Source organism: Ylistrum balloti, unplaced genomic scaffold (genome assembly GCF_031769215.1).
Source record: "Ylistrum balloti isolate Yb309-2 unplaced genomic scaffold, AGI_CSIRO_Ybal_v1 Utg371150, whole genome shotgun sequence".
Classification (NCBI taxonomy): Eukaryota; Metazoa; Mollusca; class Bivalvia; order Pectinida; family Pectinidae; genus Ylistrum; species Ylistrum balloti.
In genome coordinates this window covers 196193-224137 of record NW_026782630.1, presented here as the reverse complement: position 1 = coordinate 224137, position 27945 = coordinate 196193, and the positions used below count along the sequence as shown (strand labels likewise).

The 27945-nt window shown below is 37.6% G+C and overlaps 1 protein-coding gene across 1 annotated transcript; it reads right to left on the bottom strand.

Moving 5' to 3' along the window:
• Window positions 1-255: 255 nt before the first annotated feature.
• Window positions 256-16488, bottom strand: LOC132561138 (uncharacterized). The gene is made up of 15 exons (XM_060225867.1): window positions 15744-16488; window positions 12088-12731; window positions 11718-11880; window positions 10614-11414; window positions 9924-10102; window positions 9232-9391; window positions 7102-7193; window positions 6734-6776; window positions 4279-4397; window positions 3538-3699; window positions 3010-3213; window positions 2368-2465; window positions 1769-1934; window positions 1409-1554; window positions 256-916 (listed from the first exon to the last, which is right to left on the bottom strand). The coding sequence occupies exons 1-15, from the start codon at window positions 16486-16488 to the stop codon at window positions 256-258; spliced, it is 4383 nt and encodes a 1460-aa protein (XP_060081850.1).
• Between the last annotated feature and the right edge of the window lie 11457 nt (window positions 16489-27945).

Below are 27945 nucleotides of genomic sequence, written 5' to 3'. Positions count from 1 at the left end.
TGAAATGTTTAACTCTAATTAATGCCAAGAAATATGTAATGTTAATGATACAATTCTTCGAGATACATCACCACTTTTGATATAGTTATATAGTGGTGTGACGGTCTCCATATTTATACATGATAAAACTACATGGTGATATAAAAGCACATCAGGAATGTATTGATACAACTCTGTGACAGTTTTGTATTGTGATAGACAAGTTGATATTACTTGTCACCTAAAAGGTTATATATTCATGGTAAATGTTCCTCTTCATACAGATGTGATGTAAGCATCGGGAGGTCGTTTCTTTGCAGGAAGTGTTTGACTTCGTTGTGGCACAGGGATACTTTCCATTCGTTCATTAGGAGTTGGCATTTTCTCGTCCAGATTTCGGTTGGGTTTGTTAGACGACGTATGGAAAGTTTGAAGTAAATTGTTGCTGAACGTCTTGCTGTTTGAATCCCTGTTGATGTTACGAATTTCCGCCTCAAGGATCATATCGTACGTAGACACGCAATCACTTCTTGATTGACCAATCCTCGTGGAAAATCGTTCTGCGATCTTGTCGTACGTGCTGATTCTTTCTTCACTCAAACACTGTCTACCAACGTCTGACTTCTTTCTCATAGGAACTTTTGCTAGGTCAACACTGACGCTATCACAATCAGAGCAAAGACAAGATGCGCCATTGGTCTTATCACATGAGCAGTCAGAATCAGTTTCACCCAACATCTGCATGGATTCTGTGCGCTCCAATTGATGAAATGAGAGGTTGCTAGACGCCCTGTTTGCCAGTTGATTCCACGATATACTTCGCAAAGGGACTCTTCCAATCCTGTACATACTAGAAGAATAGGTCTTTTTATTGTGTTTCGGTGGCTGATGTAAGGAATCATAACAACCGTCCACTTCTACTGCTTTGCCGTTTAATCTGTATGTAAGATATAAATACAAGTTAATGGAACAGTGAAGATCACAACAGAGTCACGGTTTATTGGTTATTACGTTAGTCAGGGAACGTTATGCCTAATTAAGTACTTTCAATCTGTAAAAAAAATACAGAAATAAATAGTTACACGTAAAATTAAATCATTATGATGATCTCCGTCACAAATCCACGTAATTACAATCTGCATATAAAACTGTTGTTCGTGAAATTAATTGAACACGTGTTAACCTACCAAATGTTTAATGTTATTATATCCCACAAACTGTTGAAACCAAAAGCCATGAAAAAGGTTTAAAAACTAGAAAGTAGTATTTCCTAAATATAACGTTCTGGACAAATAATCTGTAATGCGTAATGACAAATGATATCATTATAACCAAAGTCAATGATCAAATTACCACACATTGATTTCCATACTCGTTTTTCATTGCAATGATCCATCTGTGGGTCAATAAAAGATAAAGGTTAACCTACCTGTTATGAATTATACGAGCTACTACATCAATATCCGGTCTTCGCGTACGGTCCCGGTCCCAGCATTTCTGCATAATTTCATACAGCCAACCTGGACACAAATTGGGTTTCACCGGAGTGTCTCCTCTGTATAAATGTTCCAGTAGCTGAAAAGCACAAAATCCTTTTTAGTATTCCCATTAAAATCACGAATACTTGTGTTGAGCACCACCTCGGTGAACGACAGCTCATTAAATAGGTTATCACTTGCACTGCCTAAATTCAGAACTAATATTTTTCTATGAGTTTCTAACTACATATATTTAACGCACCATTACAACGCTACAATTATTTTTTATAAGTTTTGTTTCTCAAACTTACCAGATCAGTCTTCACAGTTGCAAACGGGACAGTTTTTAGGACGTTGCTACTCGGGCTTTCATTCAATGCGTCGAGAGCCATACAGAATTCATACAACGTCATGGCAAACATATACATGTCGCTTTGTTTCGAATACTGAGCGCTCTGCAAGACTTCGATTGGCATCCTGTATGTACCAAATGTTGAAATAAAAACAGTTTGCATTTTTGCCATAATTATTTTGTTTAAGAAATAAGTTAATTGAAGACATGAAAATGTTACCATAAAATGAAGCGTTCTGCTCGTTAGGTTTGCCTGTTTCCCGTTGTTGTATACCTTGTTCGCATTTGAGGAGTGACATTACTTACTTGGACAGACCAAGGTTTACAAGGCGGGTGTCGTCGATGAATCAAAAGATGCTTACTCTTCAGGAACACCTGGTATTACTCTCCTTGTACTTTTTCAGGGGTCTCCGTGTAAAACTTTCTTTTGTTCATATTTTGCACTTGCTCTATGGAATTTGAGTTTGGGTCATTATTATGTTGCCATGCTGGCATTTTCTTCATGTTTCCTGTCTTTCCTTACATTCTAGTAATATTTCTATGTTGGGTTGTACTCACCAGCGTTTTCGGTTGGGTGGTTTTTCTGACAGTATGCTGTCGTCCAACGTGCAATTGGAGCCAAGATGAAGAATTCGACCAAGGCGTGGTATGAAGACCTAATGAGAACAAACATGATGTAACAAACACATCTTATAAAGCCCGTTGTTTATACGTATATATCAGTTATACAAGGACATGCTGAGTACCTATACACGATACATCTCAGTCAGGGTTGACTAACAACAGGTAACAGGTGGAAATGTTCTAATTAGATGGTTAAGTGAATATGAATGCGCGCGCACATGAAACGCCTGAACATACTGAATACCATGCATATCCTTTCCCCAATATCATTCTGAGTACTACTTCAGAGAGGTCCATCTCATAATGCAGCACTTAACATAATCTTGGACCACTGTCCCTGGTAAGGTATTTTAAATATAATCATTGTATTTGTTTTTATGTACTTTTTAGGTTATTAAACGTTACAACACAACCCAAGCGTGGTGTAATACTGTAACTATCTCACCGTTTACAAATGTTTGATGAACCATCGAAAACAACTACAGTTAGGAGAATTTCTAAATTCTAATATCGCAAAGTAACATTCTCAACATTCCTTTTAGCGTTTGAAGGTTACAAGTATTATAAGCGGCCAACCTTTCCAGAAGACTCGCAGTAGAACGTGTTAGCAGCACACAGGTCACGAAGGATGAAGTCCTTGGAATGCATAGAGCTTACAAGGCCTGTCAGACTTTGTATAATACCGTAGTATTTCGCCATGTTTTCAGATATGAACGGACTGCCAAGTCGATTGGCTAAAGCAAACTCCAAAATGTTTTCTCCAGGGTCGCAACCATACACCTACAACAATAGACATGTGTTGAAAATTGTGGCGATGAAGTTACCAATTTTAGAACATAAATGCAAATGGTCATGTTATTCACACAACCAAATATTAAACCGAAGTCATATCTTTCTTCTATATGTCGAAATAAAATCGTTTAAGCAATTGAAACGTTAAAGCAACTTTCATCCACTTGCCTAAATGAAACACAAATTAAGACCAGCGTGATTGATAATTAAGGATGATATGCAGTCCAATGCACTCGTTCGTTAAGATAAAATGTATAGTTTTCTGAGAATATATCATTTAAATCAACACGATAGTTTGAATACTTATCCTACCAGAGTACAGTTGAAATCCATAGCTCCCGTACTGGCATGATTCTGAACAACAACTGGCCAGTGTCTAATGTGGAACCACTTCATCACGTGACCAGTTAGAAGAGGATACACGTTCTCTACGAATGGCTGTGTCACGGGCTCTGTAACTTCGATGTAGCCACCCTGTAAAATGTTTAGCTACTCATTGAATAGATTATCGCGAATGAAAGAAGCAGGTTAAGTTCCGACATCATGCGCATAGAGAAAGTCAAGTTACTTGATAGACGCTGTTTATTCTATGTATTTTGGCAAAATCTTTATGATTTATTCATGTTTGATCCTCTCCCAAATATATTTATACATGTATGAGCTATTTAAGAACGATATCATTTATCACCATACAGCATCAATGTAGATTGTATTTGTCATTTGTTAAAAAACGTCATTTTGTGATTTAAGGTTAAAGGAAGAATCAAATGCTGACACCAATGCACAATTACAAATGTAGAATCACTTTTGTAGAATTTTGTTATCTATTTCATAAATCCTCTTATTTAATGAATTCTTATGTCCTCAAGATGGAAAACAACTTTAAAATTTGCGCTAAAGTAAGTGAAGTTTGTAAATGCTACTTTTCCACGAAATCAGTTGATAATAGAATAGTTGTTTGTTAACAAATATGAAATCTGCATTCCGCGAAAGAATATGATATGACAGTAATTCATGGACGATATTATCTATCGAATCATATAATTTTCATACTTGGGATGAATAGCTTGGCTGATCCGGAGCCAGGAGGTCCTGTTGTGTCGCCGCAAGGATTGTGCTCACTGTCCGCTGGTTTCGGCGAGCATTCCAGTAAATGTATGAACTCCGAGGCCCTATGAAACATACAAATACATAATTAATATATATTTACTGTAAACAATCTTATTATTATTATTGCATTATACTACAAAACAAAAATTCCAAAAAATCTGTAAGCTTGCATGTTTAAGATTCTAGCAGTGTTACTTCACAATAAGCATAATTTACCGATTAAGGTCCTTATCATTATATCCCAATTTTTCACAATCAAATTACTGAAGTTATTGACGATTTTGAAAATACTGAAGTGACTGTATATAGTGCTATAGCATAGTAGTGAACTTTGAGGTTGACTTCAATAGCAATTACAAATACAAATAAACCAGAAGTTAGAGAAATAATTAAAAACTAAATTTAAATCTAATTAAAAACTATCATCAGTATACACAAAGATATACCAGGAGTAAGCTAATTAACCAGAGCAGTCTACATTTTTAGTGTTGAAATTTGATCACTTTAATGATAATTACACAACACATTACTACGTATAAAGAATATCACGGTAACACTTGTATTAATGAATTAAATTTTAAAATTTAGGTTCCATCGCTACAATTTACATTAGGAATTTCCATTTGCTATTTAAGATAAATTATTTTCAGAAGCTTTGTTGATGGAAGCCCATGGAAAAGCCATTTCTTACTTTCTTCATAAAACATCAAAGAGAATGATCTTAAGAAACCTGTACCGGAATTAGACGATAAGGAAAAGGATGATATACCTGGTTTAACAAATAAGTAGAAAGAGCTGCGCGAGGCAATTAGAATACATGAAATAAAGGGGAACATTGTTAGATAAAGAGCAAATGAATAGATGAATGGGAGAATCCTTCAAGATACTTCTTCAGCTTAGAAAATAGAAATTATACATAAAGAATATCCCTAAAATGCAAACAGAAACCGATGAAGTAATAACTAACCATGATGATATTAATCTGATAAATTTTCAGAATTCCTGTAATGTTTCTTAAACTATATAATACAGACTCAGTATATTATTACAGTATCATAAATAGCAATAATAATCTTCAGCTGTCAATTAAAAAAGTCTCCTGTCAAAATGTTGTTTATCACACAGTCTCAAAATCAAATGAGCACAGCAAAGGGCCTACATATCATTTTTGAGAAAAAATAATTTCTCAAGAAATACCGAGAGCAAAATTCCAATATTCAAATCGGCCAATTTGTGTCTATGATCTTAAAAAAAGACTTGAAAGAAACATATAGATGAAAGTTGTCACACATCTGTTCAGTAGTTCCAAGAAAAAGTGATCAACAAAATTTGACTGCCAAAATCCAAGATGGCTGCCTGTAGGCCATGTTGTTTTTCGGATTAATAGAAAATTTGATAATGCACAACAATAGGGAGTAAGGAGTCCCTCCATATAAAGAATTATCTGTTCAGTTCTGCTCCAGAAATAACGATAAGATTTGGTCAAAAGTCACACAATTTAGTATTTTAGTCAGATAAGTAGAGCCAAACAATGAATTAAACTGTCTATACAGCTGTTTTGTCCTTCTAGAACTTGTCAGTGATGCTAATGACCTACATCTGAAACCTAGGATGAGAGTGAGAAACATCCAAATAGAAACGTTAAAGTCTTAGATAGGGAGTTGGCCTCTTTGTTCAAGTACATGCATATATTGTGAACCTAGTCACTATTCGAATGAATTAAAACATTAGGGACTAAAAGTGTCTAACATCTCAGTTCCGATTGTGCAAACTATTAGTTCCAAATTATCAAAGATGCCTTCTGTTGGCTATCTTGTTTTTGAAGTGGTCTGAAAACGAGACAATGCACAACTGGAGACTAAGGGATAAGTACATATGAAAAAATTCAGACCAAGTACTTCTCCAGAAACAGCAATAACAAGAATTGGTTAAAGACTGACGGACCATGAACTACGGACGCAGAGCAATTTGAAAAGCAGGTGGTGGGGCAAAACTGATAAGAACTCAGGTTCACGGGATAAAAGATAAAATGATAACAGTTGTTCAAATTATCACGCATTTTCTTCCGCTTCGTCTTGTTTTTCTTTGGAGGAAGGTCAGAGAAATTCTAGAAAGCATAACATTAAAAGCTCGTACCATTCGATTCATCACGTGTGTTGTTAATGAAAATACATGAAACCTCGAGTGTGACAGTGAAGTGTTACCGAATGTGTTATTTGTCATGTGAACACTTTTCTGTGATATCCCCAGGACTTAGATGATTTTCCAAATCTTAAGAAACTCGCGGAAAAATGTCTTATTAGTAGCAAAGCTTTCGAACGTGGCACGCAGTTAATGACTGTAGAACACTATATCTTCGTTCGTGACAGATGTGGGATTCCCGTGATACAGGTCTTACCTTGTTTGCCTTTGCGGAGATCGCGGAATAACTTCGGTATACCCTTTAATGAAAATAAATGAATATATACATATAAATTAAGAGAAAATGATGATTATATAGATATATGTACCACTGGTACACGTTATGAAATTTAAAAAAGAACAAAACCATTAGATATAAATGAAGCATTCTGATTGGACAATTTTAGAATTTACAAAAGTCATAACTATAATACCAGTGCATGTTATAGATAGGGGTTAAGTAACCTGTACGTTTATAATACGCCTACACTGTATCAAAGCTGCATCTTAAATTTAATGAAAGGATGAGACCAGCTATAGTTTCTCGTATATCATTATGTGTTTAAAACACGAGAGGCTTCATACCCGTTCAATGAGCATTGACTCCTTTTGTTTGACGGGAAGTTCTGGGTACATTCTGTCTTCGTCACATGCTCGGCTTACAGGCAACCGTGTCTCTGTCAAAGAATTTACATTATTAAGGCTAATTTACTTTCTGGTTTGATATTGATATCTTCTTCTTTGTGTTGTAGTCAACGAAAATGTTTCCTGTACGTGTAAAAAAGTGACATAAAAAGCATACGTTAATTTGGTTTGCTGAATAGTTAGCATGTGCATTAAGTCCTAGTATTGAACCATGCCACAAATTATTATTATAAGATAAGTAATGAAACATCTTAATCATTTTGATGAAGTTTATCCGATAAATAATGAACGGAATAAACATAGATATCAGTAAAGTAAAACAAAGGTTAGTTATCTATAACACTATTTATTTGGAGAACAATTTGTTGATTTATTCGTTTTTATAGTTTTAATAATGGAAGAATACACCCAAAATATGTTTTTTATTAATATTATAATTTTTAACAACAGTAACAAAACAAAACATCTTAACGTTTTTCTCTCTATCCTAATTCTGTATTTTATACCCAGAAAAAGAATAACATTATGAAGTACAAGGCAGCTTAAATCCATACATAAGTAAAGAATAAAATGGTCTCACCAGGAGCACAACACGCGATACGTGCTTTATTGTAAAAAGAAAATATATTTCTTGCTTAAACCATTTACTTTCCCCGTCGTTTTGCTCTTTATGGAGATAGTATGAAAGACATAAGTGAATAGCACATTTACAAGTTAATAGTTAGATAAAGTACAGATAAACAATGATTTAAATTGCATTAAATAGCTGTTTCGTCCATCTATGACTCGCCAGTAATGCTACATTATATAGGTGTTTCGTCCTTCTAAGACTCGCCAGTAATGCTACATTATATAGGTGTTTCGTCTTTCTAAGACTCGCCAGTAATGCTACATTAAATAGGTGTTTCGTCCTTCTAAGACTCGCCAGTAATGCTATATTATATAGGTGTTTCGTCCTTCTAAGACTCGCCAGTAATGCTACATTATATAGGTGTTTCGTCCTTCTAAGACTCGCCAGTAATGCTACATTATATAGGTGTTTCGTCCGTCTGAGACTCGCCAGTAATGTACATTATATAGGTGTTTCGTCCTTCTAAGACTCGCCAGTATTGCTACATTATATAGGTGTTTCGTCCTTCTAAGACTCGCCAGTAATGCTACATTATGTAGGTGTTTCGTCCTTCTAAGACTCGCCAGTAATGCTACATTATATAGGTGTTTCGTCCTTCTAAGACTCGCCAGTAATGCTACATTATATAGGTGTTTCGTCCTTCTAAGACTCGCCAGTAATGCTACATTATGTAGGTGTTTCGTCCTTCTAAGACTCGCCAGTAATGCTACATTATATAGGTGTTTCGTCCTTCTAAGACTCGCCAGTAATGCTGCATTATATAGGTGTTTCGTCCTTCTAAGACTCGCCAGTAATGCTACATTAAATAGGTGTTTCGTCCTTCTAAGACTCGCCAGTAATGCTACATTAAATAGGTGTTTCGTCCTTCTAAGACTCGCCAGTAATGCTACATTATATAGGTGTTTCGTCCTTCTAAGACTCGCCAGTAATGCTACATTATGTAGGTGTTTCGTCCTTCTAAGACTCGCCAGTAATGCTACATTATATAGGTGTTTCGTCCTTCTAAGACTCGCCAGTAATGCTACATTATATAGGTGTTTCGTCCTTCTAAGACTCGCCAGTAATGCTACATTAAATAGGTGTTTCGTCCTTCTAAGACTCGCCAGTAATGCTACATTAAATAGGTGTTTCGTCCTTCTAAGACTCGCCAGTAATGCTACATTATATAGGTGTTTCGTCCTTCTAAGACTCGCCAGTAATGCCATGGCCTAAATGATAAGACGACTAAGGAAAATAAGAGTAATCGAAAGAAAAGTCAAAGTTACAAGGCGAAGGTGTAGAAGTACCATAGTTAAACAGATTTCTGATTTTCATTTGATCATATTAATAGCTTGTTTTACCGACTTTAAATTAAATTTTCGACGTTACATCATAGTACTAGTATCGAGACATCATAATTAAAAACCAAAGTATCGAAACGTTTATATCTAAATACTCACGTGCATTAGCTGGGGAGTGGAAGTTTGTTAAGAACACATTTCTGGCAGAAGACAAGTCTACTCTTTCGTCTGCTTCAATATGGACGCATTTTAGTATGACGTTGTGAACGTTTCGTGGAATACATGGCCATTGTTTTGGTGTCAGTTTTTGGAATACAACCTGTTCGTGAATTGTAAGAAAGAAAAAAAATAATCATAATTATTTCATATTTTTTAGTATTTATTGATGTGAAAATAAAAGCATTCCCAAGTTCCAGCCAAGGATTACGAACATGTAAAGAATATGCATATTCTATTTATACCATTAAATGATGTGTGGGGAAATGTATGTACTTGTATGCTAAATATACATAACATTTTATATTTGTTGTAAATTAGTTATCAAGAAATATACATATGAAATATCCTAAATTCTGAGAATGTGTCCATGTGATTTTTCCTGTGACAACAACTTTTGTTCATGTTTTCATCAAATGAATTATTAATGGTAAACGGATCAATATAATCACACAAACAATCTCAGTCTTGTTATGGTTGTAACCAAATCACAAAACACTGCTTGAAAATTTATGTTGTTTGTGCCTTTATTGACACACAAGTTAAATGCAATGAGGTAAGAAGTATTGTCTATGCTATTCATCGATCCTTTATCAGTTTCGACATTCAGATACTTCAATGTTTTGTAAACGTACCCATTCCATGACTTTTTCCGTAGAAATGGTGTATAACTCAACAAATGGCTGACATCCGTGTGTGTATATCTCGTAGAGCAGTTGTCCAATCATCCAAGTGTCCGTCCGTACGTCAAACCGGCCTTCCAGCAAGGACTCTGGGGCTGTCCAGCGTGTCGGAACACCCGTGCTCTCCAGATCTACATAAAGAAAAAGACGTTTTCTAACGTTTATAAGAAATGCATTCGATGTTATTGCGATGAAATTAGTAAAACTAAGATATTGATACAACTCTTAACTATGTATTCTACATAATAAAATAGTTTTCTCTACTATTATCAAGCCTTGTTTAAGCATTATCCTTGAAGAAATATAGCAAACTTTTTTTTAGAATATAATAACATTTTCCAACTCATTTAATTGTTGATATAGTTGATATTCAAAACGGAATTTCGTATATCGAATATGGTTTGTAGGGAACTTATCACATAACGCTAGTCAGAAATAATCGTACCTGCAGTAGCATTTATAAAATCCATGTCAATGACCTGTTCTATCTCGTCACGTTATGTCGATACTTCTCTCAGAGCAGGCTTCAGATGCCTAAATTATTTTTTGGGGAAATAGATTTTGTGAATGCTCTTCAGAAGATACCGCTTGGGCAATTAACATAACTCGAGTAACAATGACTTCTGTATAGAAAAGGCTTACCTGATACACATAATTCAGAAGCATTGACGTGCTTAGCGATACTGAAATCTGTTAGTACTAGACTCTTCTTACTGTCGAGTGCGAAGCTGGTTGCAGTAAGATTTCGATGTATAACCTTCTTTGAATGAAGGAAATCGACGGCGCTGAGGACTTCTGATGCCAGTTTTGCTAGAGCAGACAAGTTTATCCAGTTGTTATCTTTCCGTCGTTGATGGAGATAAGAAAATAAATCTGAGCCCTTGTATCTATCTACGACAAAAAACAGTGGCATTGGTCTACACTGGTACGCATGCAGTGATAATATGCCTGGATGATTGTTCTCGGCCTGAATAATTCGGAGTATTTCAAGAGTGTTAATCTCGAATTTTGTGTCTTTTTGGTCAGCTTTGACCTTATAATCAGCCATAGAACCATCTAGAAGGCATTGCAAACTTGGAAGAAGGCAGTGTAATGTGACATCACGGGATCCGATAGCAGTCCCATGCAAAGTACACCAAGCGGGAGACAACGCAATGCTTGGGACAAAGTCTGCTCTAAGAAACCGAAAACTGAGTGGTTGTAACATTTGTTCGATGTACTCAAGTGTCTTGTTCTGTAATTGTTGGGATTGCATGCCACTAATGTTATGCCAATACCACACTGTATACACTACATCTTTGTCCTTCAGAAATAGCAGACACCCCACTTCTCTCAGTAGGTGGGTTCGCATCACCTGCCCACACTTGCGGGAGTCGAAATATAGACTCATTACATCAAGCAGTTCCATGATATCCAACTCCTCGCTTAGGCCTTGTTCATTCCCTACAAGTGGAATATACAAAAACAAATATTAAAGTCATGATACTATATACACAGGGTAAAAACTTTCTAGAATCAAATTCGTCAGAAAGGTACACGTTATTGCGTTTTGAAGGTAATGCCTTGGGCCGAGATAATATGTTGTTAGATAATCTAGTACTTCCTATTACCTACTAATGGACGAAAACTTTGTGCCATAACCGCATTTCTTACCACTACTGGAAGTACCCCTAACCCCAATTCTCAGTCCCCCCACTAAAAAAAAAAAACAAAAAAAAAACCCACAAACTTTAGTTTAACACTCACGTGCACACGTGTCTTTTATGAGCGTTACAACGCCTTGCGTTACGCTCATCAAGATGGCATGAGTCAGCGGTTCAGTTTTTCCTTGTTTGTGATGTTTGTCCAGAAGACAGCTGACCATGTATTTAAGTGTTCCAACGTCTTCAGGTATATGCTTTTGTTTCAGCTTCGATAATTAAAAGAACATATATGAATGAATTAAATGTATAGGTAAATAACACTATGTATTTGGCATGTATGGACTGTGGATAAATGTGTAAACATGAACACAATTACATAAAGTGTTTTGATGTTTGAAAACATATTGGTATAAATGTTTTTCTTTTTACCTATATCATTCAAACTTTATGATATAAGTTATGTAAGTACGTACCCGTTGTAGTATGTCCAGAAATAAAGAATACATATCCAAAAAGGACATTTTTTGAACATATTTGTGCAGTTTCTCATTGGAAACCACATCCTTGTATTTCCCCTTCTGTAGCTTGGAGTTGTTGCGGAGTTGATGTACTACACACGTAAGAATCTCAGTAATCGGATACATACAATTGGCTGTAGAATGACCCTTCCCTCGAACATCTGTAGTTGTGGTCAGCGCCTCATTACATACGGAAAGTGCATGCTGAATCGTCCCACTATCATGTTCCCTCTGTATTATACAGGACAACAAAATAGCGACATTGTTGAGAAGGACAGGGGTATATTTTTCCATCAAGTCAGTATCAGAATAGTCCCTTTGACAGACGTCCACAAATTCATTTATTCCTGTGAGAAGCTTTTCAATGTTACACAATCTGTCTTTTGTGTTGAGCTGAATCTCGAATGCTGCTTCTGCAAGGTGTTTCTGTAATCTAAGATCGCCCGCTTTCATCAATTGAATCAGTGCCACGAATTCATTTTTCTCCTTACAACTGGGTATAAAAGACGTATTGATGACTCTGGTATTGCGCTCTAAGTCATTCTCGTCTACAGACAAGAATTTCTTTAGAAACATATCAAAACTTTCACGGCATTTTCCTGAAAAAGGAAAAAAAACCTGACTTATGATATGGACGACGAGTAATGAATACTGATGTATCAATAAAAGAATTAGGTGGTTAAACAACAACCACCAGAATACCTATGATCTAACCTTTACGATATATATGTTTTCTTATTCGAAAAAACCCATAATCTTCTAGGATGGGTAAATCTGATGACGGAAAATGTAAGCGAAAAATACACCTAAGACTCAATCTATTCGATGTAGGTCAATGGGACCAAGAAGGATATAACACAAGAGTGAGTGAATTCTGGTTCAGTTACGACTAGTGCTGTCTACAGCTACTCACATGTTAAAATATCTTAGTTGAAGCTCAAAATCGGAGATGATTGAAAAGGTTCAGGGAGAATAAAATCAAGTGTTCCAGACGAGTGAAGGATCACCTGCTTCTTACACTGCTATGTAAATTATAGTCAATAAAGATAGGAAAAGTTCTCTGACGAGAACCACATTACTAAATGGAAGTATCGCACCGTGCTGAAATCGAAATAAGGCGAAGCGTCATTGAAACAAATAGGAATACAAACATATGTTGAACACGTGCGTCTTCGTGTCGCACAAAGTAGCTGAATAAATTGATAATTAAAGTTAAAAGACAGTTGATAATAATGTGATTTACTTCATTGAGTTAACAGAAAAAAAAATGAATCGACAATTTATTTGTTATCAACAGCTTCCGTTGTTATATAAGGAAATTATTGTTGACATGAGTATGTCGGTGATAAATAGGGTTTAATATATTTAAATTTCTCCTCCCGTCAAATATGTTAATCTTTTACTGAAGATCTGCTTTTGCATATTCGGCCCCTGGTTCGATCTCACTTGGTAGACTTGGAATGATTAGAACCTTTGAATCATATGATATTAGATATTACCAGGTACAAACTGCTCTATAATACACGATGATAAAAGTATCATTAATCATTTACCTTTTCTGGCATCAGTTGTAAAATTACTGCAAAAGCAAATCGAAGAATAAAGTATCTGAGTCACGTACTAGGTTCACAATCTAGGACCTTAGCCTCGCTCACGTGTCCTAGGATCTGTATAAAGAATCCGAGTCACGTACTAGGCTCACAATCTAGGACCTTAGCCTCGCTCACGTGTTCTAGGATCTTTACAAAATATCTGAGTCACGTAATAGGTTCACAATCTAGGACCTTAGCCTCGCTTACGTGTCCTAGGATCTTTAAAAAATATCTGAGTCATCTACTAGGTTCACAATCTAGGACCTTAGCCTCGCTCACGTGTCCTAGGATCTGTATAAAGTATCTGAGTCACCTACTAGGTTAACGATGTAGGATCTTAGCCTCGCTCACGTGTCATAGGATTTGTACAAATATCTGAGTCACCTACTAGGTTCACGATCTAGGACCTTAGCCTCGCTCACGTGTCCTAGGATTTGTACAAAATATCTGAGTCACGTACTAGGTTCACAATCTAGGACCTTAGCCTCGCTCACGTGTCCTAGGAGCAGCTAAAAGTATTTGAGTCACCTACTAGGTTCACGATCTAGGACCTTAGCCTCGCTCACGTGTCATAGGAGCCGTTAAAAGTATCCGAGTCACCTTCTACCTACTCAGTCAAAGGCATTTTAGTAAAATTAATAAAAATGTTAACGAATTTCACGACGGAAACAAAAACAAAATATGAAATCATCAAAGCATATGACTCCCACCCATTCCCGAAAGTATTACCTTAATCACATCTATATTTACAACTAATACTACCGGTCTTTCTCTGCTCTTCCACCCGAACCCAACAGTCTTCCTTTACTATCTACCCCTTATCACTCAACAACAAAATTATATCCTATCGCTCATTAGGTCAATAGGTTACCTCCTAACAATTAATTTCTTTAACCATTTAGCAATAAATTCAATTTATTTTAAACTGAATTTATAAATCGACATATATATAGTGTATAACCCCCATCCTCTCTAACCTTATCCAGTCCTCTTGCGGTGACATTTCTAATTAGTGTTATGTTATTGTGATGATAAAGCAAGGGAGGTCGTCTTCAAAATCAGATTTTTAGAGCCGATCTGATAGACGGTCCCTCTCTATATCATATCTGTGTCCTATTCTTTCCCATTGTTCCTTTCTTTTTCCTCTCTACTCATTTTTTTTTATCTTTTATCGCATGCTGAAAGGCCGAAAGGTCGTAATAGTAGACGTAAAATCCTTAACGTAAATAAATGAGATAATCTTATTTAACGATATGACATCAAGACGTGGTATACCCTCTATCATTACACGTATAGTTGAATTCGTAACTAAACCTCACAACTTTCTTCCAAGTTACGTTGAAATTGCAGAATAATGAAAAACAGTTTTTACGAAAAAGATATTACTTAATTTACATCCAGAGGGTAATTGACATTCTCGTGAAAAAATATGAGAGACAATTGCAGTTCTAAACACCGATCGACATACAAGTTTTATGACAACTCTGTATGATGAGTTTCGATTCATATGAACAATAGCACGGTTCAGAATTGGCACATGCATTATTTTTGTTGGATCAAAATCATCCAGGCATGTTAAATGTACAACATCTGTCTTATTATTGTTTTGTGCTCCTTTCTACTCCGCCGTTCGTTTGACTTTAACACCGTATTATCATTTGACGTATATGTTGTTGTTTATTTCACAATCTCACATTTATTTACCACTTACTTGTGTAGAAATGTCCTAAGCGGATGTGTCTTTGGTGTCCCGATTAAGATGTATCAACATATTTCAACAACAAAAGTGGTTTTTTTTTGTTTCTATCCTTTAAACATTTACTTTCATGTTAGAAATAGAGGTTAAATGTAAGTATCGATGAATATGGAAAAAGAAAACAAAAGGGAAAATCTCAAATTCTTTCATGGCGGTGTGACGTCATGATAACGTAATAAGCCTTTAGATGTTTATAACACGTGTGGTAAGATACAACAGGCTAATTATGCGATAAAACAATCTCCGACATGTTTTATATTTACCTTGGCTGGAGTACGTTGTCTGCCGTACAAACACTCCCCTCAGTCCCTCCTCCGGACAACCACTTTTCGTGTTAACGAATATATCTTCTACATCGTCGACTATGCTACTTGATCGAATACTTTCTTTCTCGGCTAAATCTATTTGCACGTGTCCTTTGAACGGAAAATACGCTCGTGCTGACAATTTGTCCGCGTGACAATCTTCTATCAAACTGCTGTGTGACAATGTCCTAGCTCGTGTCTTCTGTAAGGAAGAATCCATAGTACTCCCAACCGAAACTCTCGCTGGCGTATTTTCAGTAACATCGTTAGTATAGACATGTGGTTGTCTGGCTTTTGTCTTCAGTTGTATCATTCCAACAAGTTGTTTGGTATCTTTTGTTGGCTCCACTTTGTCAAAACCGTCAAATATTTCCTCAGTGTCAGGATGGGATGTTACTAAAACTAAATTGTTGATCTGCTCCAGTGTTAAGTTTTGGCTTGCCAACTTTAATTTGTTTCTGTTGTGATCACATATCACTATAACCATTATGTTATCATGAGTGAGTTCTGATACCAGGCGGGATACCTCCTTCGGTGATTTTACAATGCTGGTCAGCATTCCTGCATTCTTTAAAGCAGCGACTACATCGCAGTTTATATTTGTCCAACAAATCATTTTTGGACAGCACAGGACGCGAACTCCACGTGTCATATCGTTGTGATAGATGTCGGAATCAGAGGATATCCGAGCGTGTGTGGTCATTTTGCTATCGCTGTTAAAAATAGAGATTAACTATCAACAGCATTATAAAGCAAATTTCTTTGTACATTCATTAGTTCTGCTAATGTTAAACCAATATTGAACAAAACGTTTTATTCAGAGATTTATTAATAAAATTCTCTCTAATGTCGATGTAGTGCTGTATAAATGCTGGTATAACTCCCTTGCGGTGGTATTTTCTAATAGTATACGTAAAATTTCTAATATGTTCCTAGCTTAAAGATCATTAACAGGAAAAGTGTAATCAGTAATCATTAGTAGTCAACGAATCTTTTCCTTATAATGTCATAAAAAAAGACATTATGAAGTAAAGATTTCAAAACGGCGACTCTGCTATGTACATGGAAAATTGCCTTTGGTTTACATATACATGCGTTTTTTAAAAATTGTTTACTACCAATTCCTACCTCCTCCCCTAAAATAAGGTGACCTCCAATGGTTAATGATGAGAGCTCGTGTGACTCCCTTTCTATAAAGGTGACTTTAAGTTTTGTTCTTCGTTTGCCAATTTGAAGTTATTGGAGAACCAGTTTAATCCATAATTTCCAGTTTTTTTTTTGCTACAAATTCTGTTGAATTATTCGGATCCATGTCTCTGTATTTTTTCTAAAATAGCATACGTGTATATTATGACGTACATACAATACCACCATTTGTTCAATATAGCACACATGCTATTCACAAAGTGGAAAATGAAACTTACAACCATTAATTGAATCTAGGTCACATCATTATATCAGTAATACAGAGGAGATGTAAAGTCAAGGAAATAAGATCTTATAGACGGAAATACCAAAATCAGATGTTGTCACATAGAAGATAATAAAAAATCCGATTTTGCTTAATACCTTTGTTAAATGTGAGGATGGTTATTAGTACATCAGATATAAGCATCAGATCAGAGTCTCCTCGTGCTTATTATTCAAACACCATTCAATTTCTTCCTCAACCTGTCTGGTGCATAAAGCTTAGTAGATTTAGTAGATGAACGTTAATAACGATCATTGAAGAAAGATACATTTGCATAAATGTCAACCGCTGACAGTACTTACATGCTTATCTATGCTGAATTAACTACAAGTAAGTTTTTTCCAAACAGCGAATAAAGCCATGACGACGTGAACACTCCGGAACAGATATCGCTACTAGCTTGTAATTCACTAATATCACATGATAAAGTCGCCAAACAAAACTTCCGGGTGTAAATGAAAAATCCCCACTTACCTACATAGTTGTTTCCAATGCAGTTTCATTCTTCAAGTGAAATCTTAGTCATGCGTGACAGTGAAATTATCCAGGAAGTTAAACAGGGTAGATACCGCTTTTCATTCTGTGTTAATGTATTGTGTAATAATTTTAGCAATTTTTAGCAACGAACGCTTTGATGAGTGTTTCTCATGGGACAGCTACAAAGGTATTACAACGTTAATAAGATAATGCTACAAAGTTATGAACTATTTACTTAAATGGTAACAACGACTGACTTTAAAACCAATGTTTACTCAGATGAATCGCGGATGGTGGCATATATATGGACATTGTAATCTATTGATAAGAAAGTAATATTGACGCCAAAGTTTGCTGGTCGTTGATATATCCATATAGAACCGAGGTTAACGTTAGGCGATATGTCTAAATCAGTCTCTCCTGCTGTGTAGAAACTGGAACACTTCCCATAATGAGAGAATACATTAGAAATGTTACGGTTGACTCCCTCTCGGTATACATATATATTTTGTGAATACAACATCGTAATGTGAGAATAGATTTGCCACAGCAACAGCGGTTATGTGTAACATATTGTCGGATTTCGCCACATGCAAAAAATTTCGAAGGAAATAATTTGTAGTTACTGAAGTGTATACTAAAAGCAACAAATCCAACTACAACCTAAACATGATATTCGTCAACGTATTTAGATAGGCGTTTTCCTGTTGACTCCAGCACTAGAAACACATTGGTATTTACAGTTTGATTAATGTCTACAACATTAAACAGGTATGCATCAGTTTTGCTTGTGACACGACCATTAGACACTTAGACATGGGTAGGGTTTTACTTGTGACACGACCATTAGACGCGTATACATGGGTAGGGTTTTACTTGTGACATGACCGTTAGACACTTAGATATGAGTAGTGTTATACTTGTGACATGACCATTAGACACTTAGACATGGGTAGGGTTTTACTTGTGACACGACCATTAGACATGTATATATGGGTAGGGTTTTACATGTGACAATACCATTAGACATGTATACATGGGTAGGGTTTTACTTGTGACACGACCATTAGACATTTAGATATGAGTAGGGTTTTACTTGTGATACGACCATTAGACTTTTAGACATGGGTAGGATTTTACTTGTGACACGACCATTAGACATTTAGATATGAGTAGGGTTTTACTTGTGATACGACCATTAGACACTTACAGACGGGTAGCGTTTTACTTGTGACACGACCATTAGACAGGTATATATGGGTAGGGTTTTACTTGCGACACGACCATTAGACACTTAGACATGGGTAGGGTTTTACTTGTGACACGACCATTGGACACTTAGACATGGGTAGGGTTTTACTTGTGACACGACCATTAGACACTTAGACATCGGTAGGGTTTTACTTGTGATACGACCATTAGACACTTAGACATGGGTAGGGTATTACTTTTACACGACCATTAGACGCGTATACATGGGTAGGGTTTTACTTGTGACATGACCGTTAGACACTTAGATATGAGTAGTGTTATACTTGTGACATGACCATTAGACACTTAGACATGGGTAGGGTTTTACTTGTGACACGACCATTAGACATGTATATATGGGTAGGGTTTTACATGTGACAATACCATTAGACATGTATACATGGGTAGGGTTTTACTTGTGACACGACCATTAGACATTTAGATATGAGTAGGGTTTTACTTGTGATACGACCATTAGACACTTAGACATGGGTAGGATTTTACTTGTGACACGACCATTAGACACTTAGACATGGGTAGGGTTTTACTTGTGATACGACCATTAGACACTTAGACATGGGTAGGGTTTTACTTGTGATACGACCATTAGACACTTAGACATGGGTAGGATTGTACTTGTGACACGACCATTAGACACTTAGACATGGGTAGGGTTTTACTTGTGACACAACCATTAGACACTTAGACATGGGTAGGGTTTTACTTGTGACACGACCATTAGACACTTAGACATGGGTAGGGTTTTACTTGTGACACGACCATTAGACACTTAGACATGGGTAGGGTTTTACTTGTGACACGACCATTAGACACTTAGACATGGGTAGGGTTTTACTTTGACACGACCATTAGACACTTAGACGTCGGTAGGGTTTTACATGTGACACGACCGTTAGACACTTAGATATGAGTAGGGTTATACTTGTGACATGACCATTAGACACTTAGACATGGGTAGGGTTTTACTTGTGACATGACCATTAGACACTTACAGACGGGTAGCGTTTTACTTGTGACACGACCATTAGACAGGTATATATGGGTAGGGTTTTACTTGCGACACGACCATTAGACACTTAGACATGGGTAGGGTTTTACTTGTGACACGACCATTGGACACTTAGACATGGGTAGGGTTTTACTTGTGACACGACCATTAGACACTTAGACATGGGTAGGGTTTAACTTGTGATACGACCATTAGACACTTAGACGTCGGTAGGGTTTTACTTGTGACACGACCATTAGACACTTAGACATGGGTAGGGTTTTACTTGTGACACGACCATTAGACACTTAGACATGGGTAGGGTTTTACTTGTGACACGACCATTAGACACTTAGACATGGGTAGGGTTTTACTTGCCATTTGATGGTTTGATTTTTTACATTAGTTATCCCATTACCGCCACAGCTCAGGGTTTTGTTTCCTTGTTGGGGCGGTATACCTAATAACTGACACAACATGTCCCTGTTATCGTGCACACGGCACAATAATTTGTAATTATGTAATTTAATAGTTTAGTGTCACTACGTAATTAAAAAAGTGCTTGTTCATACCTTTCACAGAAGCTAAACCCTCATCATTGCCTTTTAGGTAAATACCATTGATATAAAATATTTAGATACCTGCAATATCAGAACCACATGTCTGTAAGTTCAGTTTTCTGAAAGGTTTCAAAGACAGTTGCTTTACCGTACATTACTATACTAAAATAATGAAATTACATCATTAAACTGTAAATCCAGATGGTTCACACGAGAAAGCTAACCATGCTCACGTATTTCAATATAAATAGCAATTGATGCCACCCTGGTATACCCTGTATTCTACAGATTCACAGTATTCGGACAAAGAGACTTGTAAAGCAGTGTTCGTATAGATTCTGTGTAAACTGGATGATTTTGTACATCATTTACTATTCACCGTATTGTTCATTAATGGCATATATATCTCACTGTAGCTGATGCACTGTGTCTTTGACAGTATTTTGTGTTGGCAGTGTAAGGACATCTCTAGGTCGGCTGTTTTGAGAATTTATCAGTATGCCATTGTATTCTGCATTCCTGTACCAATACGTATCATGGGAAAGGTGAGTAGATACATGACGTTGGCAGTTTGAAAAGAAATTGCATGCTACATCAAAGGCCTTACCTTTCTGATTCACTGTATCCAGGAAGAGACCATCCAGTGACAAAGAATGAGGTTAAATTGCTTGGATAGTTGGGCAATACATACAGGAAGTGATAATGTGGATATTGTAAGTATGGTACTTTAGTCTATATATCATCCTATACTTCATTGCAATAGTAACAGTTTTAGGTGGCAGCGAGGGAATATTATTAATATGCAAACGTGGTCAGAAATTGATAGCTATGTATATTGTATGTACCTGATGCTAGTACCCTGTACCCTGTACCCCCTACCCTCTTCCCCTTACCCTGTACTCCCTATCCTGTACCCCCTACCCTGTACCGCCTACCCTCTTCCTCATACCCTGAACCCCCTACCCTATTTCCCATACCCTGTACCCTATACCCTGTACCCCTACCCTCTTCCCCATACCCTGTACCCCCTACACTTTTTCCCCATACCCTGTACCCCTACCCTCTTCCCCATACCCTGAACCCCCTACCCCCTTCCCCATACCCTGAACCCCCTACCCTCTTCCCCATACCCTGTACCCCCTACCCTGTCCCCCTACCCTGTACCCTCTACTCTGTATCCCCTAACCTGTACCCTCTACCATGTACCCCCTACCCTGTACCCTCTATCCTGTACCCCCTATCCTGTATCCCTTACCCTTTACCACCTATCCTGTACCCTCTACCCTGTACCCCCTACCCTGTACCCCCTATTCTGTACCCTCTACCTGTACCCTCTACCCTGTACCCCTTACCCTGTACTCCCTACCCTGTACTCCCTATCCTTTACCCCTACCCTGTACCCTCTATCTTGTACCCCCTATCCTGTATCCCTTACCCTTTACCACCTATCCTGTACCCTCTACCCTGTACCCCCTACCCTGTACCCCCTATCCTGTACCCCCTACCTGTACCCTCTACCCTGTACCCCTAACCCTGTACTCCCTACCCTGTTCCCCCTATCACGTACCCCCTATCCTGTATCCCCTACTCTTTACCCCCAATCCTGTGCCCCCTATCCTGTACTCCCTAACCTGTACCCCCTACCCTGTACCCCCTATCCTGTATCCCTTAAGCTTTTCCCCTCTCCTCTACCCCCTACCCTGTACCCCCTATTCTGTGCCCCCTATCCTGTACCCTCTACCAAGTACCCCCTATCCTGTACACCCTACCCTGTACCCCCTACCATGTATTCCCTACCCTGTACCCTCTACCCTGTACCCCTAACCTGTTTCCTCTACCCTGTACCCCTTACCATGTACCCCGTACCCTGTACCCCCTATCCTGTACCCCCTACTCTCTTCCCCATACACCTTCTATCTCTACGACATTCGACACTCAATTTTCAGTATTCATATTTATTATGTTGCCCACCAGGAAATGCGATACATTCATTATATTTTAATGCCGTGAACCACGACATACATTGTACAACAACATTTAACATGGTTGAATGGTTTGCACTACGACACTCATATACAACAATCCAAATGTGTTTGTTGTGCAATACGAATTTAGAGTTTTTAGTTGGCACCCCATAATAAATAATATTCAGAATTCGACATACGACATACTTTTTAAGCGATTGTGAAACCTATACAACTTCACAAATAGGGTAATTACAAAATAATTACCATGGAAGTAAATAGAATAGGTATCACTTTTAAATTTAAGAATAGCCGATATTGCGTGTAAGCTGGAAGCATGAAAAAATGCGATAGGTTCCGTATTAAACAGTGAAGCCCCAAACAGTTAAACCATGTAATTATAATTACTGATACTCGCCTGTTAGCCATTGCGATAATGGAATATGTTTGATGTGTTTAATGCAATGTTTGAAGGAATCGAATAGAATGTAGAGGGTAGGGCATGAATAAATTCTGCATAATTCTATTGAAATGGGTTCAGTGATTTCCAACAAATAGTAACGAGTGTTATATACATGGACGCATGATGGAGAAATACGATCGCAACATGTCATCATGTACAGGGTAGGGAGGAGTGGGTACAGGGTACAGGATATCGGTACAGGGTAGGGGGTATCGATACAGGGTAAAGGGTATCGGTACAGGGTAGGGGGTATCGATACAGGGTACAGGGTATCGGTACAGGGTAGTGAGGAGTGGGTACAGGGTACAGGATATCGGTACAGGGTAGGGGGTATCGATACAGGGTACAGGGTATCGGTACAGGGTAGTGAGGAGTGGGTACAGGGTATCGGTAGAAGTTACAGAGTAGGGAGGAGTGGGTACAGGTTTACATTGTATCGGTAGAGGGTACAGGGAGGAGTGGGTACAGGGTATCGGTAGAGGGTACAGGGTAGGAGGGAGTGGGTACAGGGTATCGATAGAGGGTACAGGGAAGAGAGGAGTGGGTACAGGGTATCGATAGAGGGTACAGGGAAGAGAGGAGTGGGTACAGGGTATCGGTAAAGGGTACAGGGAAGAGAGGAGTGGGTATAGGGTATCAATAGAGGGTACAGGGAAGAAGGATGGGGTACAGGGTATCGGTAGAGGGTACAGGGAAGAGAGGAGTGGGTACAGGGTACAGGGAAGAGAGGAGTGGTTACAGGATATCGGTAGAGGGTACAGGGTAGAGAGGAGTGGGTACAGGGTACCGGAAGAGGGTACAGGGAAGAGAGGAGTGGGTACAGGGTATCGGTAGAGGGTACAGGGTAGGGAGGAGTGGGTACAGGGTTCAGGGTATCGGTACAGGGTACAGAGAAGGGAGGAGTGGGTACAGGTTTACATTGTATCGACAGAGGGTACAGGGAAGAGAGGAGTGGGTACAGGGTATCAGTAGAGGGTACAGGGAGGAGTGGGTACAGGGTATCGGTAGAGGGTACATGGTAGGGAGGAGTGGGTAAAGGGTTCAGGGTATCGGTACAGGGTACAGAGAAGGGAGGAGTGGGTACAGGTTTACATTGTATCGATAGAGGGTACAGGGAAGAGAGGAGTGGGTACAGTGTATCAGTAGAGGGTACAGGGTAGGGAGGAGTGGGTACAGGGTTCAGGGTATCGGTACAAGGTACAGGGTAGGGAGGAGTGGGTACAGGGTATCGGTACAGGGTACAGAGTAGGGAGGAGTGTGTACAGGGTATCGGTAGAGGGTACAGGGAAGAGAGGAATGGGTATACGGTATCGGTAGAGAGTACAGGGAAGAGAGAAGTGGGAACAGGGTAGGGAGGAGTGTGTACAGGGTACAGTGTATTGGTAGGAGGTAGACCAAACTGAAAGGTAAATACTGACCGGGTGTATATGACGCCAAGTGACAACAAATATGATTCCATTTGACAACACATATGATGTCAAAACTTCAAAAGGTTAAAAACAGATCAAGGGACATAAAAAACACATTTCCCTGTTACTGCATACTGGTTTATATCCGACTTGAAAACGGACCCAATAACAAACAAAGAGATCCCAGGGGCGCCAACCGTAGTTTGATCTTTTCATGTCTTCAAATGTTTCATCGTTCTCATTCTTTTCTCTTTTTCTCTGGTTTTGCTCTTAATGGGAAATTTGAAAATTCCTATTTTGAAATAGTCATAATTGTCATAATGTTTCGTTTAACCTTTACAAGGTTATTATATTTAACTGACACAAGATGTTTGTAATTTACCATGTCACTTATCTGTCATATACGCGTATATTCTGTAAAGGACGAGATCGAGTTAGGTCAGGACATGGGTCTACAAGGTGTGGCATTAACGGCTTTCATCAAACTTGACAAGGCCAGTGAAGGAGGCAAGCGTTGGAGAGACCGAAATGTCAAGAATAAGGATGCTGAAAGACATTTACAAACTGGAAATGCTGAAGGAAATCAAATTCCAAAATAAGGAAAAGGTTGCTCTTGAAATGCAAAAGGGCGCCAAAGTGAGGAAAGAAATGTCAGAAAGCATCAGAGGAAAAATGAGCTTTCAAAAGAGAAAGCGAAGTATGAGACCATGCCAGTTTCTATCGGTGGATCATCGCCGATGGTGAAAAAGCACACGTGAGATTGCTGAGTTTACCCGTAGAGACATAAAGACACTATACATAATGTGGGAGATTAATTAACCTTGGTGGACGCCTTCAGCGATGACTTCATGTTACGTGACACTCTATTATACATCAGCCGATTACATTGTACCTCCAAATGTTCCCTACAACGAAACCAAACCGGACAGTTTTCCACCATACTCTATGGCAAACTTGATGATATCGAATTTTCCATTTCTAGATCGCAACATCCTTGCTTCCCCGACTTATGGTGCGTATATGTCAGAGTCGATTCAATTATCCAGAGTTTGTTCTCAATATCACGACTTCCATGTGCAAAATGTCGACATCAGACAGATAAACCCACAACACAGGGTTTCAGAAGATGCAATTTGGTAAGGATTATAGAGAATATATGGTCGTAATTATACAGTAATCAAGTTGGAAAATGTTTCTATTTCCTAACGCGATATTCAGTCTTACGTGTTCGATGCTCGTTAATGTGCCTATTGTTGTTTACTAAGTAAGTATTTAGGAACGTGATATTATATTGTACTAACTTGGTTGACCAATTTCACACATGTCAAGACGGGTACCTTCCGGAACGTTTGCTCTTATTCTCCTTTTACTTTTTCAAGGGTCTTTGTGTAAAACTTTTTTTTTTATTTTGCTTGAGCTTCATCGAATTTAAATGCGAATGATGGTCATGTTGACTTGATTGTACTTTGTTTTATTTATATATTGGGTTATTTACCAATAGATCAAAAGGAACACTTTTTTACTGAAGGCAAATACAAATACAAATGAAACAATTGTTTTACTAACATTTAAACTGATACGTTGGTACATTCAATAATTTCATGCTAATAAACACGTGTATCGATAATGAAGCACGTGCCTCTTTTGTGTCAAAATGTGATTAAAATCGGTCGTTTGACATAATGACAATTGTTATTTGTTGGTGACGAATTGTTAGCGAGGAGTAAGCCTAGTTTTGACTCCAGTCGACAGAGTTATCTTTTAACAAATGAACCACATGTTTCCAGATCATTATCAGGTCTTGTTACCATTTAACATTTATAGTGCGTCGTCACAAAATGTACTTACGTACCTTATTTTTTTAACATCTTCATGTGTTTTCATTGCTGAAATATCCTAGCTCAAACAACGATATCAACAGTCTAATACTAACATTTACGCCTCAGTGACCAATCATAGCATAAAGGTATGCATTACATACACATGTATAAACACGTGCAACCTAGATACCAACCAGGAAGATACACGGCTGTCTACATGCTAAGAAAGCTCGACCTATTTATCTTTTACAGCTTTCAAATAAAGAGAAAACATTTTTGACGGTATATATAGATCGTAACAAGTAAAGTCCAATTTGCTTATACTTTTATGCATTTCTTTAGTGCTGACACTATCTAAAATCTCAATGCTATCATTGTAACGTTCAATTGTTCTATATTTATTTTATTCTGATTTTCACACTAGTTAGCCGACATTTTGTCGATATTTCGGCATCCTCATATGTTTTACTTCATAATCATTCCTCTAAATGTAAATCTTTTTGAACAGAATTAAGTAATAACGGCAACTTTTTTTTATTTTGTTTTGGTTTTTCTGTTTCTTGTTTTCATTCTTTCAAAACAAAGTATTTAGTGATCCTACATATGTTATCACAGGCTGGCGTGAGTTGCTGAAAATCGCATTAGGTGTTAAACTAAGTCTTCACGTCAAGCCACCGCGTCAGAATTTGATTTTGTCTACAACATATATTCAGCAAAAGATAAATGGACACAGTTACCTGCCCTTTAATTTCTGTGGTGACATAATCTCAATAATATGAAATAAACCTAGAATGGTGATTTTAATGCCGAGTTCGAGGAAGATTACTTAATTGGTAATGTTAAACATACAGCATTTATTTAACGGTGTGAATCATATGTAAATAACTTTCGCTTCTTCCTTGTGGACATGAAAAGTCAAACGATCATATCAAGTGTGGATGCAGCACAGGAATTTTGATATTATTTGCGAAAGAATGTCGAGCTTTTGAACGGAAATTGCTTTAATGTTAATGTTAAGTTATGTAAGTAACTAGATATGATCTCTGTCCCGAAGTAACAGCCAGGTGTGATATAACTTTTATAACATCGCTTGAAAACGCTAATTAAGCTCTGTTAATGAGTGTTTTTTTGGTTTCTGATTTTCAGAACTCCGGCATTGGCTTTTAACTCGTTTGCTAAGTCTATTTTACATGAATGTGATCGAATATTATGCACACGCATTGTAGTTTTGTCAAGAATATCCGTTTCTGCCCTTTTACTAAATTTACTGAATTTTATTCATTTATTGTGGAAAAACTTCCTCATTCACAGCAGTTTGTGCCTGAAACTTCCCCATTCTTACTTCTGCCTGTCCCTTCCTATCAGTGACATCCTTAAGTATGTGACATTTTGTCACGATTTGGACAGTGTGTCAGATAAACTTTAATTTGACTTGATTAATTATTTCGGGGACATTTGTAGTGTAAAGGGACTGCATAACTAAGGAAGAATAGTCCCAGGCACAAAAAACAATGGTTTAACGTCGCTTTCAGAGTGATTAGTTACACAATGGTTTATCTGTCAGCGTGATTAGTTACACAATGGTTTATCTGTCAGAGTGATTAGTTACACAAAGGTTTATCTTTCAGCGTGATTTGTTACATCATGGTTTATCTTTCAGTAAGATTTGTTACACAATGGTTTATCTGTCAGAGTGATTTGTTACACAATGGTTTATCTTTCAGCGTGATTTGTTA

Coding starts and splice junctions, on each gene's coding strand:
- LOC132561138 (XM_060225867.1), bottom strand. CDS start 16,488: ATGACCACACACGCTCGGATATCCTCTGATTCCGACATCTATCACAAC. Junction 6,777..7,101: donor AGTCAATGCTCATTGAACGG/GTATGAAGCCTC, acceptor TTTTCATTAAAG/GGTATACCGAAGTTATTCCG. Junction 2,466..3,009: donor ACTGCGAGTCTTCTGGAAAG/GTTGGCCGCTTA, acceptor TGTTCTCATTAG/GTCTTCATACCACGCCTTGG.